General features: G+C 40.0%; 1 protein-coding gene across 4 annotated transcripts in view; it reads left to right on the forward strand.

Annotated features, from left to right (window-relative positions):
• The window catches only part of LOC117409338 (transient receptor potential cation channel subfamily M member 3-like), a 403329-nt gene that overhangs the window by 366551 nt on the left and 20712 nt on the right, over positions 1-16066 (forward strand). For all 4 annotated transcript variants that reach the window (XM_058996498.1, XM_034015222.3, XM_034015223.3 and 1 more), the window contains exons 20-23: positions 5275-5526; positions 6062-6236; positions 7648-7798; positions 8139-8335. In XM_058996498.1, coding sequence (XP_058852481.1) covers positions 5275-5526; positions 6062-6236; positions 7648-7798; positions 8139-8335 — 775 coding nt within the window. The remainder of the gene's footprint in view (positions 1-5274; positions 5527-6061; positions 6237-7647; positions 7799-8138; positions 8336-16066) is intronic.

Genomic DNA, 16066 nt, shown 5'->3' on the forward strand with positions numbered 1-16066 from the left:
GGCTCAGGGGGGGCAGGCCCGTATCTAAGCTGCTTACTTTTCATTCATCCTTTTCTTGTTTTTTGTGGGGGTAGGTGGCTTTGCACCACTGCAGATGTTGTGTTAACCATCATCATCTTCATTTTATCCAGTCATGGTTTGGCGGCTTTATCTTTTTGGGAGTGGTGGCCCTACGAGCCACTTCCTATCTGCAGTACTAGACTACATGATGTCATCGTGCATCCGCCAGCACCCATGGACAAGGTCTCCAGCCAAATTCATCACCCGTCATTAAATCGTCTGTCCAATTGCAATTTAAATCATCCACATTTGCGGATTCGCTGTCCTGAATGGAAAACTTGTTTGTATTTCTGGAAGGAGAATCTGCCCACTAATCAACATGTCATATCCAAGTGCCATAAAAACTCTATGGCTTTCATTCATGTCGCTTCTTTGTTTGGCCTTTTCCTCCCCTGCCACCACCTTGCCATGTGCTTTGTCTTTGGGGGGAGGTGGCATACAAGCCACTTCCGATCTGCGGCACTAGAATACATGATGTCATTGTGTATTCTATTTGCCAATTCCCAACCCAGAGCAACTTGCAGAAATGGTTGATTATTTTGGCCAGCGATGAGGAGCATCACAGTGTGTTGGTGCTATACATGGCTCCCACATCCCCATAATAGCTCCTGAAGAGTACCATCATGACTATTTCATCCGCAAAGGCTGGCATTCAATTGTCTTACAAGCGGTGCTGGGTGGCAAAGGATTGTCTTGGATTAGCATCCAGCGTGCGTTTGTTCTCAAACACAACAAGGAACATTTCTGGACATGACATTGGCAACTATATTAATGGTGATCCTGTATATTGTTTGCAGAAGTGGCTAATGAAACCTTTCTCTGACACTGGCAGACTGAGCGGACAGCAGCGGCAGTACAAATACAAAATAACACGTTCAAGATTGGTGGTGGAAAATGCATTTGGAAGGTTAAAGGGCAGATGGAGGTTTCTAATGAAAAGGAATGATTGAAATGTTATGTGCTCCATAACCTTTGTAAAAAAATGATGAATATTTCAGTGAAGAATGGGTTAGTCCGCTGAAATTTACACAACCTGTACATGTGTACATGTAGGGCAGCAGTGTGGAGTAGTGGTTAGGGCTCTGGACTCTTGACTGGAGGGTTCAATCCCCAGTATACTGCTGCTGTACCCTTGAGCAAGGTACTTTACCTAGATTGCTCCAGTAAAAACCCAACTGTATAAATGGGTAATTGTATGTAAAAATAATGTGATATCTTGTAACAATTGTAAGTCGCCCTGGATAATAATAAATAATAATAATTTGTTGCCGGAAAGGGGTGGGAATGAAGGGGCTGACGTCCATCAAGCTCTTCTTGAATACTTTTGTACATAATTTATTGTCAGATGAATAAGGTGAGGTCACCAAATTAATTATTTCTCTTTAGTAAGTCTACTGGGTACTAAAGTTATTAAATACAGTTTACACTTTATTGTCTTATATTCAAACTTAACAGTTTCTCTGTTTTTATTGCAGTAAAACCTTTATATAAACTAAACATATTCTTTAGTTTAATTGATATTGTAATGTCTAAAAGCCTTTTTGTTTAGTTGAAGACAGAAACTGAACTAATTATTAAATTGATTAAATGAAATGCACGCTCCTGCTTTTACAGTCTATTTGTATTACAGTAGAGCCTTAAACAAGCAAAAACACTTGTTAGTTTAAATAGTCTGTTTCCATTTACTTAAAACATATTTCTCTTCAGAGAGTTTTTTCACTCTATTATTAGATCAGAATACTTTTTTATTTAAAACCTCTATGCTTAATAACAACACAACCAAATAAAATCAAATGGATATAACATAGCTTTTTTAGTTTTAAACATTTGTTCTGTCTAGAAATTGTTACTTTTTTCTTTTTGTTAAGTTTCAATACCTAGCCTCTGTGTTTGCTTCTGCCAAGGTTATAGGCTTCTGCACCAGCAGCTTTTAAATAAGGGAAAGCTCAACTCATTTCACAGGTGTTTTTGGTCCGCAAGCCAGTGCGCTCTCTTTTCACAGAATTACACAGACTCTATAATACTTATTTGTTACTGTCATACTGGACTTTTTCAAAGTAATATATATATACATAAAATCCTACAATATTCCCTTAAACCAATACAACGTATACTTAACATTATCTCAAATGTGTCATCAATTTGTTTACAACATTGTCAATGTCAAGCAGATCAACTCTTCTTTTATAATAAACTTTTAATATGTTCTTTTAACAGTTTAATTTCTAATTCAGATACTTCAATATAGCAGTCTCTTCTAGAAATTGTAATTTTATTTTACTCCATTGATAGACACAGAAGTCAAGAGGTTAATTTTAATTAAGCACCTTCTGGCAGCAAATGCAACCTTGAATATTAAAACTTAGGACTGTTTTACTTTCATACAGAGTAACATCCTCATGCATTTACTAAGGTTATAAGGCTCTGAGTCTAATTATAAAAAGAGTGTGTCTTTAAAAGCCTGATACCTGCAAAAACTTAAATTTTGTTAGCTGAGCTCCCAATATACATTCTCATTCCCATCATCACTAGCAAGACTACAGATAAATTAAGCTGTTTCTATCAAAGAGCCATCCATCTCTGCCACAAACACCTTTCACTCAAAAAAGGTGCTTGCACTTTGTACAAGGGAAGACGGGTTTTAGGGTCACTGCCTTGGTAGTTTGTATAAGCCACCACAGTAGTGTTGTCCGTTCAGACAAGCACGTGTCTCCCCTAAACCTCCTGTAAAAAAATCTGCAAGGCTAGAAACACTGCTTGCAGCTCCAAAATACATCAACCCTGCCATAGGGGTTTCCATACTCCTTGCGCTCCCCTTCCGTTCCACACGGCGCCCCAGCCGAGGCTGGACGCATCTGTGGTGATAACTTCCCTTCTGGTAATACTGCCCAGCGCTACGCCTAAGCACAGGTGAGCAGGCTTTGTCCACCAGGATAGTGCCTGCAGACAGTGCCGAGACACTGTCAACAGGTGATATGGCAGGCAGGGCCCTGCTTGTAAATAGTGTTTGGTTTGTGTGTTGGTGGTGGTGGTTGGCAGTGATGGGGTCCTTGCCAAATACATAAGAATGTGGGTGTTCCCAAATTAGATAATTAGTGCTAATTGGGAACAGCCATATGATATAATAAGGGAACTAGAAACTCCATTAGGAGAGAGGTTTTTGCTGCCACATGGAGAGAGACAAATGCTCCTGTATTTAAAATACAACTCACTGTAATAGTGGAAGAGTTTGGTGAGGGATTGTCTTTTGTGGTCTGTGTTTGTGACTTGTTATGTTTGACCTTTTTATTTTGCTCAGGGAGCAGTGTTTTTATTTACTTTTGTTTAATAAATGCACGCCCCAGCACTAAACCCACAGTTACTTTCTCCGAATCTCAATAATGCTTTGCCATCCTGTCACAGGCAGCCTGGGCTCAATGCGGGCTGAAAAACCCTGCTGTTGAACCAGGCTTGGAGAGAACGCATGTGCAGAAGACCAAAAGGAAGGGTTTGGGAAGCTGCTGCCATCAAGCCCAGAAGCCTCTGAAACATCAGTACTGTGAGCTTTTTGTTGAAAAAGCTTCAGACACGCGGTTATTCTCTGCACTCTGTCCTTCGACAGAGTGGACAGCATGGACCCAGGGTCCAAGCACACTCCTAGATAGGAGGCTGTCTAAGAAGGTGTTAGCTGGCTCTTTGAATGATTCACTGTAAGCCCCAACCGTAGAAGGTGGCCGATGAATAGTTACGTGTAAGCGTGTGCCTGAGCTGGAGACTGGGCAGAATGAACCAGTCATCCAAGTAATAGAGTACTCTGATGCTTCGGAGTCTCAAAGGGGCCAGAACAGCCTCCATGCGCTTCAAAACGGCACGGGGAGCTAGAGAGTGGCCGAATGGCAGTACCCAAAACTAGTACGCTGTCCCTTGTAAAGTGAACCTCACGTACCTCCTGTGCCCTGGTCTTATGGGGATGTGAAAATAAGCATCTTTCAAGTCCACTGTGGTGAAGCAGTCATCTGGACTTATTGACTGCAACAGCTACTGCATAATCAGCATTTTGAACATACAAACCGTACGGTGTATGGGGCACCCTACGGTGCACATGGTACGGTACAGTGCAGGGTACAGTTCACTACCGTTACGGTAACCTCCTTCACTAAGAATGGTGGTAGATCAGTGACCAAGAGTTGCCAAAGAAGTAATATACAGGGATGCCCATCTGTATAGCTTCTGGCTTAACCAAACACAGCCCTCACAATGGCACTGCAAGCAGAAACCAGAGAGGCAAGGAAACACTTCGGGAAGGACTGCAACTGCTAGTGAATCGGCAAAAGGTAACCTCGTTTGTTGTACAAAGTACCGGCAGGAACGACAGCAGGTCTGGGACCTACAGTTACCATGGTAGCGATATAGGGATGTCCACCTATAACGCTTTTGGCTAACCAACAGTTTGAAAACTGAAGAAAGCCTATTGCTGGAGCCCTAATTCTTCACGCTAATTCTGCAAGCAGAGCTTAATGTGGAAACAATACACTATGTGGAAAACTGCAAGCAGCTTGACCCGAAGCGCACGTCTATGTCTAACGCTGGACAGCTGAGCCAGTAGGTGTGTTCATATTTCTGTGAAAAAAAGCAGAAAAACAATACAGACTAAGAAACAAATTCTCACACAAAACAGTAACAACTTGATTACCATTAATCATATCTAATTTTCGTAACACAAATTGAAATTTTCTTTTCAAACTTCAAACAAAGCTAGCAGCCTGAGAGAGAACACAAGTAGCCGACTTAAAGTTATTCAATCCCGGGGGAGGTGATGGAGCCGCCTACTTCACACGGGGCACAAGGCCGCTGTGGGACTAACGCAAACCATGATTGAGTGCACAATAGGTGTAAGCAACAATTACTACAATACATCACAATAAATCACATGTGTAATTACACAAGCGAATAAGCAGATATAAGTAACTTGATATTTATCTGTTTGTAGGCTCTCTCATCTCAGGTCGGATGAAAGGAAAAATGATGTAGATCTTTGTGTACAATGTATATATGACCTCGGGGTGGATATGACTGCGTCACAGGCTCTGACAAGCAGTCTTTGTTTTATCTATTCAGGTTACAGGGTCTTTAGGGATAAATACCCATTAGGTAGTGGTTACATTTTGTAGTTGATATGGAACTACTTCCCTGACCCTTTCCTCCCTTGGTGTAATTTAAATATGTGTTCCACAGATCCTGATGTCTGAGCCTGAGAAGCTGTTGCAGAAAGTGAAGGTGTGGCTGCAGGAGTACTGGAACATCACTGACCTCATGGCTATTCTTCTGTTCTCTGTGGGGATGGTGCTGCGACTACAAGAACCCCCTTTCATGAGCTATGGCAGAGTCATCTACTGTGTCAACATCATTTACTGGTACATTCGACTGTTGGACATTTTTGGAGTTAATAAGTATTTGGGCCCCTATGTCATGATGATAGGAAAGATGGTAAGTGGATCACAGTCTAAATTCAATTTTTCTAGTCACACACACAAAAAAAACAATAGTTGCAGTACCAGATTCACTGCTTTTGCAATCATTACATAGTTTTAAGAACATCTGCATGATTTATAATAGATATTAAAGCAATATTACTGAATTGATCTATCAGATTAAAATAACTTTTCTAAACAATATTTTCAGTTTTAAACTCTTATTTAAAAAAATTCCGTTGGGATGGGGGTTGGGTAAAAAAAAAGACTAACAGGAAAAAAAAGAAAAAAAACCTTAAAATCAAACCCTCCACATGCTATTTATCATTAGAATCTGCACAAATTGGATTTTGCACCACTAGAGGGAGCATATGTCTACAAAAAACCCTTTTTATACAAAACCCAGTGTTTTGCCATCAGACTGTATAGTGTTGGCTACTTACTGCAAATATAGTATGTAAATCATATGTACAGTTTAATTAAGAGCTTCAAGTTGTATTTAATGTGAAGCTTTGTAAATCTGTCACCAATTTCAATTTCCATTTTGGCAGATGATCGATATGATGTATTTTGTCATCATTATGCTGGTGGTCTTGATGAGTTTTGGAGTTGCACGGCAAGCAATTCTCAATCCCAACGAGGACCCCTCCTGGATGCTGGCAAGGAATATATTCTACATGCCCTACTGGATGATCTATGGAGAAGTGTTTGCAGACCAGATAGACCGTAAGCCATACATTGCATTCATCACCATGTCACACATCAGACGTTTTTGAACAGTAATATACAGGGTGATTCATAAGCAATGCACCATAGGGAAAACACAATACTACAGAACATGTCTTTTTCATATCTCACAGAAAACATCATCACAATGACATTCTGTACAATGTCTGAGCAAAATGGAATCAAAGAATTACCAGGCCAATTGCAATGCTAAATTCAAACGTGCTGTAATAAGGTTTGTTTCTTCATTTGATGCCATGAATCAATATACAGAATATACAGTAAGTCAGGCCTCATAGGCAATATCATATATTATGCTGACTGGAATGTTCTCTGTTAAATCAGGCTACTGCAGTAGTGTAACAAGAACATGTAATTAACCTTTTGTTTGTTGTTAGATTTTATTTTTTTTAAGTCATTTTTATTATGTATTCTGCTTAGAGATACATGTATAAAAACACATTATTCTATGACCCGAGGGACCCTACAATACTTCCTGAAAGTTTTGTTGAAAATTATTGATGTTTGGGCAGATTAAAATAAATATACTCAAAATAAATATTTATAAATAAAAATAATAGTTACTCATTTCATTATTATCAGTAATAAGGAAAAAAAACAAACATACCTGATACATTTAGTTCATGAAATAGTATATGCTTTTTTTTATCGTGTTTACATGATCGTGGTCCTAGAAACCCACTTCACTATAATTGTGTTAACACGGTCCCGGTCCTTAAAGGGTTAAGGGAGTTAAACTAAAAGTTATGTTTACTTCTTAGCTATCATTAAAGTGTTATTGTAATGCACTGTGGCAGTGTGCCCCGCCCCTGTGTGCATTTTGTGTTATATGTTGCACTGGATATAAATGAGTCTGTGTAACATGAGTGATTTAAAATATATAGTTGTATTTAGGCACAGGGATTGCACAATCACTTCACATGCTGAGATTCAAGTGAATGATTAATTAGTAATTGAATCTCGACCAAGCGGGGTTGTGTGTTCGGTGAGTCGAGAATGGGTGTGAAGAGAAGAATTAATTAAAAAAAAGAAAATAAATATTACAATTGCTATTTCTTGCTGGATGGACCAGCACGATACTTGTTTGTTTGTTTTGACTCACCGTGTCTCTTTGTCTGTTCATCTGTTCGTCCACTGTTTGTTTAGTATTAGTCAGTTTTGTTTGTCTGTTTATTTTGGCCTCAAGTGCTGTGTGCTGTTTTTGTTTAAATCTCTTATTTATTTAATTCATTAAAACACTGAGTGCAGCCATTGCGTCTCAGTTTCAACCCCAGTACTGCCTGTCTGTGTGTTCCTTCCGGGTATGTGACGTCATCCACCAGCCATCCTGTCCCATGCACATATACCTTGTTAATAATCACTGGATGCTTTCTGTTTTTCTTCTTTGCAGCTCCATGTGGACAGAACATAACTAGTGAGGATGGTAGTATAGTGGAGCTGCCTCCTTGTAAAACAGGAGCATGGATCGTTCCGGCCATCATGGCGTGTTACCTCTTAGTGGCAAATATCCTTTTGGTTAACCTTTTAATAGCTGTGTTCAAGTAAGTCAAAACGAATCACATTGGATGTAGTCTTTAAAATGAACAACAGTTATGTTCTATACAGTAAACAATACATTGTACATTATAAACTAAATTTAATAATCCTACTGTTTTACAGAAGATTGAATCATGTAAATACATTAATTTAAATATACTGTATGTAGATCTGAGTTAAAGCCCAGATAAACAATGAATGTTGTTGTTAAGTATTAAATCCCTTTAAGAGTCAACAACTAGTACATACTACATTAATAATTTGTATGTTTGTAAAAAATGGTGCTCCTTGAGACACTCTCATGTCTCCACGTCATGCTTATGCAAGTTGTGTTGTTTTTTGCAGTAATACCTTTTTTGAAGTCAAATCCATATCCAATCAGGTGTGGAAGTTTCAGAGGTATCAGCTCATCATGACGTTCCACGAAAGGCCTGTTTTGCCACCCCCGCTGATCATCCTCAGTCACATGACAATGCTATGCCAACATCTGTGCTGCCGCTGGAGGAAGCATGAGGATCAAGACGAGAGGGATTATGGACTGAGTGAGTGAACACATTATTTTGGGTAATCAGAAGAACACTGAGGTTGTTTACACTGGAGACCCCCTTTTCACTCTTTTTTCAGTTAACACAGCAGCTTAAGAAGCATCACCTAAGAATGGCTAAGTAGTGAGGTGGATTAATTAACTTGCATTTTCAACGCAGGTAAAAATGAAAAGTATCCAATGCCAATATATAAGCCCAAACACTGTTTGATCAATAAAGGTATTGAAAGGTTGTTTGGGCAGGTTTTTTTAGTAGGATTGTTATACTCACTTAGTTTTATTAAGTGCATCATTTTCATCACAAATGGAACTTCGGATCCGAGTGTTCAGGGTGGTTTTATGAATAAAGGTAGGTATTGATCGTAAGGTATGTGAAATAAAGGTCGGGTAGGTTTTTCATTGCCACTATGGTGCTCTCGCCTATTTATAATTTTTAAAAAGGTATTTATTTGGTTGATTCTTTTTTTCCAAAGCGAGTTACAATTATTTATTTTACATACAAATTGTGGTACACATTTTATACAGTTGGGTTTTTACTGGAGCAATACATTGCTCAAGTGTACAGCAGCAGTGTCCCAGTATTGAACCCAGGACCCTCGGTTAAAAGTGCAGAGACCTAACCACTACTCCACACTGCGCACATGTGTAATGCGTAGCTCTCAGGACTACAACTCCAGATCCATTTGTAGATCGGACCTTGTTTTGTTTTTTTGTTCGAGGTTAAGAATATATTTAAATGTTTCCACTTCCAGGACCGCCTATGCTGGAGGAGTCAGCCTTACCACTGTTAGCATTGCCGTTGCCACTGGCAACATTGCCACTGTCAAGAGTGCCCTGGCTGGAGGAACCAGCCTTACCTCTGTTAGCATTGCCGTTGCCACTGTCAGCAGTGCCCTGGCTGGAGGAACCAGCCTTACCGCTGTTAGCATTGCCGTTGCCTCTGGTAGCATTGCCACTGTCAGGAGTGCCCCCTTGGACCCAGTGATGCCTCCGTTCCTGGCCCTGGACTCTGACCAAGACTTTTGGGCTTTTAAGGTGGGAGGTGGCCTTTTAAGGCCATGTGTGCTGCTCACAAGGGAGGAGATATGTGGCAGGGTGCCCTGCCCCTGTGCGTATTTTGTGTTTTATGTTGTATGTGGGATGTTTATATGTATGTGTGTAGTGGTGCACGAAGTATGGGTTATGTAGCACAGGTGATTTAAAATGTATATTTGTATTTAGGCACGGGGACTGCGCAATCATTTTACGTGCAGATTAAAGTGGGTATTTATATGGGGGCACAGGGTGTGCACAATTAGTTCACGTGCAGACTTTGCCGAGATTCAGTTGAATGATTGATTACACTATGTAACACAATTTTTGTTCCTGGGTAGTAAGTGTTATTTCCTAATTGCTTATGCCTCAAAAGTATAGAAAATGGCTATTATTCCCCACAAACTTTGCTTTTGTGACCAGGACAGTGATATTTTGAAATTTACCTATTTCCAATGAGAAAACAGGCGAATTTGTGTCTTTTCGTCAGAAAAAACAACATATGAATCCAAATTAACATGTATTTATACTAAAGTAATACAAAAATGACTACAGAAGATTTAGAAGTGAGTAGTTTTTCGAGATTTATGATTATACTGTAAATCACTTTCACGAATCAGCCCCCAAATGTAGTCTCCCATCATGTTCTCGTTATACTGTCCTTGGTAGCGGCATTCAAAGTCCAGTATATCCTGGTGGAAGCGCTCGCCTTGCTCCTCCGAGTATGCTCCCATGTTCTCCTTGAATTTATCAAGATGAGCATCAAGGATATGGACTTTGAGGGACATCCTACAGCCCACTGTGCCGTAGTTCTTCACCAGAGTCTCAACCAGCTCCACATAGTTTTCGGCCTTGTGATTGCCCAGGAAGCCCCGAACCACTGCGACAAAGCTGTTCCAAGCCGCTTTCTCCTTACTAGTGAGCTTCTTGGGGAATTCATTGCACTCCAGGATCTTCTTTATCTGTGGTCCGACGAAAACACCGGCTTTGACCTTTGCCTCAGACAGCTTAGGGAAGAAGTCTTGAAGGTACTTGAAGGCTGCCGACTCCTTATCTAGAGCTCTGACAAATTGTTTCATAAGGCCCAATTTGATGTGCAGTGGTGGCATCAGCACCTTCCGGGGGTCCACCAGTGGCTCCCACTTGACGTTGTTCCTCCCCACAGAGAACTCAGTCCGCTGTGGCCTGTGCCATCTCAGAAAAATGCAGATATGTATCCACTTAGGCAGCTGGAACTAAACTGAACTGGTGGGCTTAAGGCCCCTGTATTTATACTACTATTTATATTACTGGAAAGTTCTAGAAGTTACTCCAAGTTTACTCAGCACTGAATCTATCTGGAATGTTCTGGAAAATAGGTAAATTTCAAAATATCGCTGTCCTGGTCACAAAAGCAAAGTTTGTGGGGAATAATAGCCATTTTCTATACTTTTGAGGCATAAGCAATTAGGAAATAACACTTACTACCCAGGAACAAAAAAAAAATAAAAAATTGTTACACAGTGTTAGCAATCGAGTCTCAGCACAGCTGCATAAGAGTGAGTGTTTCACGCACACAGGGTAGGTGCTCTTTAGTACAATGGATTTTACAACTTTACTTATTTTCCAAGGTGAAAGCATAAAAAATATATATTACATTAAAAAAGGTGCCGCCTTACGCTATATTGGTCCCTTGGTTTATATGTAGATGGCTTACAAAAAAACTGACAGCATTGTGAGCAGCGTTTTAATGTATGCAGCTTTCCTGCCTTTAACACAGTGAAATGTAACTAATATAAAAGAGAGTTTGTTATGCTTAAGTAAGAACATTAACTGTAGTTACACAATAGCTGTTATATTTAATTACTGCATGACCTAATGAGGTCCATACATGTGGGCTTCACTTCAACCATTTTAAAATGACGTCCAAAATAAATAGTAAATCGCTGCACTCATACCTATAATGTCATGGGAAAATTGTTCCAATTAAAAATGTAAACACTGTGCATAATATATCAGCATTTTAACCATACAATGAATATATTTTAATACTACTTGTGTGGATAAAGCTTAATTAAACTAAACTATATTTTTTAAAAGTGATGCTTTGTATTTTAATCCAAGTTACCAAGTACACTTCACAGGTAGCAACGTGATTAACAGTAAATGTATGTATATTTATAAGTCTGTTGTAACCAAAAAAGTGTATGATTTTAAGCAAAACGATAGCTATGGTCAAAAATAGATTTATTTTTTCTTTCTTTCTGTTATTTAAACATTTATCACTTACCGATGTCTGTTGAACAACCTACTTGTTCACTCCACCAACTCAATACGAGGCTTTGTTAAACAATAACATTGCACATGCTCTCAACACAAAGCAAGCGATCACCCTTATCATTTGATTGGGCTGTAGCGTAGAATAATGATGTGACCTAGGAGCTGCACACGCACAACTAAAGGGCTGGAGCCTCCGGTCTGCTGAGACACCCTTCTCGAACAGACGGGAGGAATGAAAATACATTCAACAACGTCTTGGATTTCAGTAATTTTCAGTAAAAGTCTGTGTCAGAGAAGGGTGGATAATGTGCAGAACTGTCTTTCTGTAGCATTTACAAACCGCTAAAAATACATTATTTGAAGTGACAAAGTGAGGGTGAGTGAGTATAAAGACAGCATTTTTTTTTTATTTTGGTATTTATTTTTTTGCTAACTTCCAGTTCAGTAAATTGAATGTGTTTGTTGAATGTTGAATGTGTTCCTTTCTTATTGGGTCTGGACTCCTCACATGACCCACCCACACTCGTCCACCCACATACACAGGAGAGAAGGTTCGTGTCGTGTGGGAAAGTGATAGCAAACATGTCGCAGCGCATTTTACACAGTTATCACAGTGGGCTATTAGTAGACTTTACAGGTAACAAACAATACATTGTAAAATAATGTTAGGTGTTTGTAAGCCTCTTCATTTTACCACGAAAGTTTAGCTTTGCTAGTTTATAAACACATTTTGTTGATTTAAGAAATAGTCATGCTTTGGTTAGATGCATATAATCACAGATTTATGATAAAACTAAATCAGTTGTTGCAGCTAATGTAAGTCTAATCCATAAATACAAAGCTGAATTAATTCTTGGCTAAGACCCACCTTGCATCCTGTCAAAATGTGTCTTAATATAGAGATGAACACAAAAGACACCACGGATCCTCTCTTACCCATAGATTAAGGTTCTGTGGTGATGGAAGAACATCATATGTTGACCTGATGAGGAAACTGATCCTGCTCTGTTCCATTGTCCATAGATCTTGTGTTGTTCCACACTCTCCCATCTCGTCCATTCTCCCTGCTTGGCCTGGGAAACTGCCTTTACGCACCTCATCCTCTCCTCCTGCTTTTGCACCTCGTTGACTACTAGCTTCCTCCATTGAGCTGGGGCTGCTCTGTGTCATGTAGGAGACCAAGGCCTCCTCTTTCATGCTGTACTTACCCCATGATATCAATGATATGAAGGGCAGCCTTTGCGTCATCCACAGCTTCCTTTGCCACCCATTTTCTGCTGCCTCCCTCACACATTCGTCGTGTGACTCTACCAATGTAATTTCCAATCAAACCTTGGCGCACTTAAACTCCTCGGTTAGAGCTGAGACTGGCAGCTGCAGTATTCCTTTACCATACAGTCCCACTCTTCTGAGACAGCGTGGAACTCCTAACCATTTCCTGACATATGAACTGATTAAAGCTGCCAGCTTCTCTACTGTTGTCAAGGAAACCTCGTAGACAGTGAGTGGCCACAGAAGTCTTGGCAGTATACCAAACTGAAAGCACCAGAGTTTAAGTTTGCTCGATAAAACGCTGCTGCCTATGCTCTTTAATCCTTGCACTGCTTGTTGCCTCACTTCTCCCACACAAACTGTGTCCTTTAGGTCCCCATCATTCCATCTCCCAAGACTTTTCACAGGCTTCTCAGACACTGTTGGTATTGCCTCGTGGTTAATGTAGAACCTCTTATCCACTACTTTGCCTTTAATTATAGAGATGCTCTTTGACTTAGTGGGCTTGAATTGCATTCGTGCCCATTCAATGTTATTGGTTAATTTGCCCAATAACCGATTAGTGCAGGCTACTGTTGTAGTCATGATTGTCATGCCATCCTAATTGGTGGCAGTCGCATTCCAGAAGTCAAGCGTTCTCTTCCCACTACCCATTTTCACACCCTAATAATTACTTCCATTGCCATGGTAAAAGCCAGTGGAGAAATGGTGCATCCTGTCATTATTCCAATTACTAGACATTGTCATGTAGTGGTGAATTCTGAAGTTGAAAAACAAAATTGAAAATCTCCGAACTAGGCTTTCACTAAGTTTGTTATTGTACTCGGTACACTGAAAAAATCAAATGCTGCCCAAAGAAGTTCATGTGGTACTGAATCGTATGCATTAGCTAAACCCAGGAATGTCACATGGAGCTCCTTCCTCTCCTTTTTAGCTGTTTGAATTTGCTGCCAGATCACACTGATGTGCTCTTAGCATCCTGGGAAACCTGGAATACCAGTTTTCTGTACTGAAGTGTCAATGAAGCAGTTCTTCAATAGGTAAGCTATCAATCTGAAGAAAATCTTGCCTACCACGTTTAACAGGAAAATAGAGCAAAATTGACCGATACTCGTAGAATCTTTTTCTTTTGGTATAAAGACCCCACCTGCTCGGTGCCATGCTCTTGGTACAACCTGTTTTTCCCATGCTACTTTCATCAATTTCCACAGGATTCGTAGAACACCAGGGGCAGTCGTGTATACTCTGTACGGAACTCCATTAGGCCCTGGAGATGATGACGCCCTTGCCTTTTTCACAGCTGCTCTACTTCTTTCCACTTAGGTGCAAAGTCCTCCATTTGGTATTCTGGTGGATTGATAGGTGGAATGTCTGAAGGAATTGACTGCCTTTTTGAATCTGTACGGGTTTCCTCCAAATATCTCTCCAGCTCAGACTTAGTTGCTTTTAGTATGCCATTTTTCTCCCTGGTGAATAACTTCTTTGCAAATTTGAATGGGTCTTTGTGACAGGGTAGACGAGTGGCGACGTCACGGCAGAAGCAGGCACGAAAAATAAAACTGACACCCGGTACTTGCGCCTCTGTTTTTATTAACAAACAAAAATAAATAAAATATTCAAACACAAAACACTGTGCTCACAGAGCAAAATAAAAGGGTAAACAAAAACAAATCTCTGACACAAAATAATAAATAATACGATCCCCGGTCAGGCTGGGCAGTTGCTGTCACTGTTCCTGGAATCTTTTCAAATCATGTTTCGTTTCGTTTTGTTTCATTTCGTTTCTCTCCACTCTCGCTCCTCACTAACACCCATCCCGAGTTGGAGAGCTGCAGGCTTTTTATAACAGGTGACCCGATTAGCAACAAATTAAATCACTTAATTAATTCGGGAGATGGCCACCTTCTGCACGAGTTTTTAAAACAACATGTGGATGGGGCTTCCCATCCACGTTACTAAATAATAACAACTGGCTACGCCGTCAAAACACAAAACAATACCAAAACATACGGCGCTCGCCGTCATACATTTAAATACAATAAATCATCAAAATAAACAAACACAAAATAACACAGGGACGGAGGGGGAACCCTCGTTCTGAAAATAAAACAAACAAACACATATCAATAAGCTGGGCTTACTACCGCCCTGCTACAGTCTTTATAAAAGTTAGTTCTTTCTCTTTTTTGCAGAGTTTCCATAGGTGCTCAGCTCTGCACAATGTTGCAAGCTTATCTTTTATGACCCTTTGTAACAGATTGACTCCCTCCTTCTGACTTTGTTCTGCTCTTCTCCATTGCTTCCTCAGCTGCCTCCTTTCTCCAAGTGCTCAATCTCCTGCTGCCGTCTAGGCTTTCCAGGAATAGTTTGTACTTTCTCCTTACTTTTTTCAACTCCAAACCTCTCGCTTCCGTATGCGTTGATGGTATCCACAAATTTATCCAGCTTCTTTTCGACTGTTCCACCTAACCTTTCCAACGCAAAACAGAGATTCGTGTTTACTGAGCCCCACGCTGTTTTCTCAGAAGCTCTTGGTCATTTAACTCCAGGTTTGTAATGTACCAGGGCTTAAATTCTCATGGAATATGTCCCGGAGCCAGTGGTGACGCCAGGGGTGACAGGTGCCACCCCAGAAATTTGACTTCCTCTCCTCCGGCTTCCCCTAAAATATCCACTAAAAACTACAATCTCCCATAATACCATGTCTTCAGTTACTAGGCAATAGTACACGAGAAAAATCCACCAACAAAGCATTATCCAGTCTTGTACCAACTGTAGTAAGAAAGGTGCCTATACTATTAAACTAAACTTTTATAATATATGGATTTTCTAATTGATGTAGTTCCTTATTTTATTTCGCTGTGTTGTGATCTTGTAAGCTATTCCATGGTACAGGAATTTCAAATTGCCAGGAGAAGATGGGTTTCCAGTGAATATTTTTAACTAAATAGAGCTACTTAAGCTCCTGTTTTACTGGAAATGTATAACTACACATTTTAAATCTAAACAGTTACCAAAAGCACTATATAATGCATATATTATACTACAGTACACCATTGCTATAATGAACCTGTTGGGGTCCAAGCCTTTTGTTCATTATATCGAGAGGTTTGTTATAGCGAAAGAACAATCAAAATGAACGATAAACTGTTTGTCTCATGTATGC

This window comes from Acipenser ruthenus, chromosome 2 (assembly GCF_902713425.1).
Source record: "Acipenser ruthenus chromosome 2, fAciRut3.2 maternal haplotype, whole genome shotgun sequence".
Taxonomy (NCBI): domain Eukaryota; kingdom Metazoa; phylum Chordata; class Actinopteri; order Acipenseriformes; family Acipenseridae; genus Acipenser; species Acipenser ruthenus.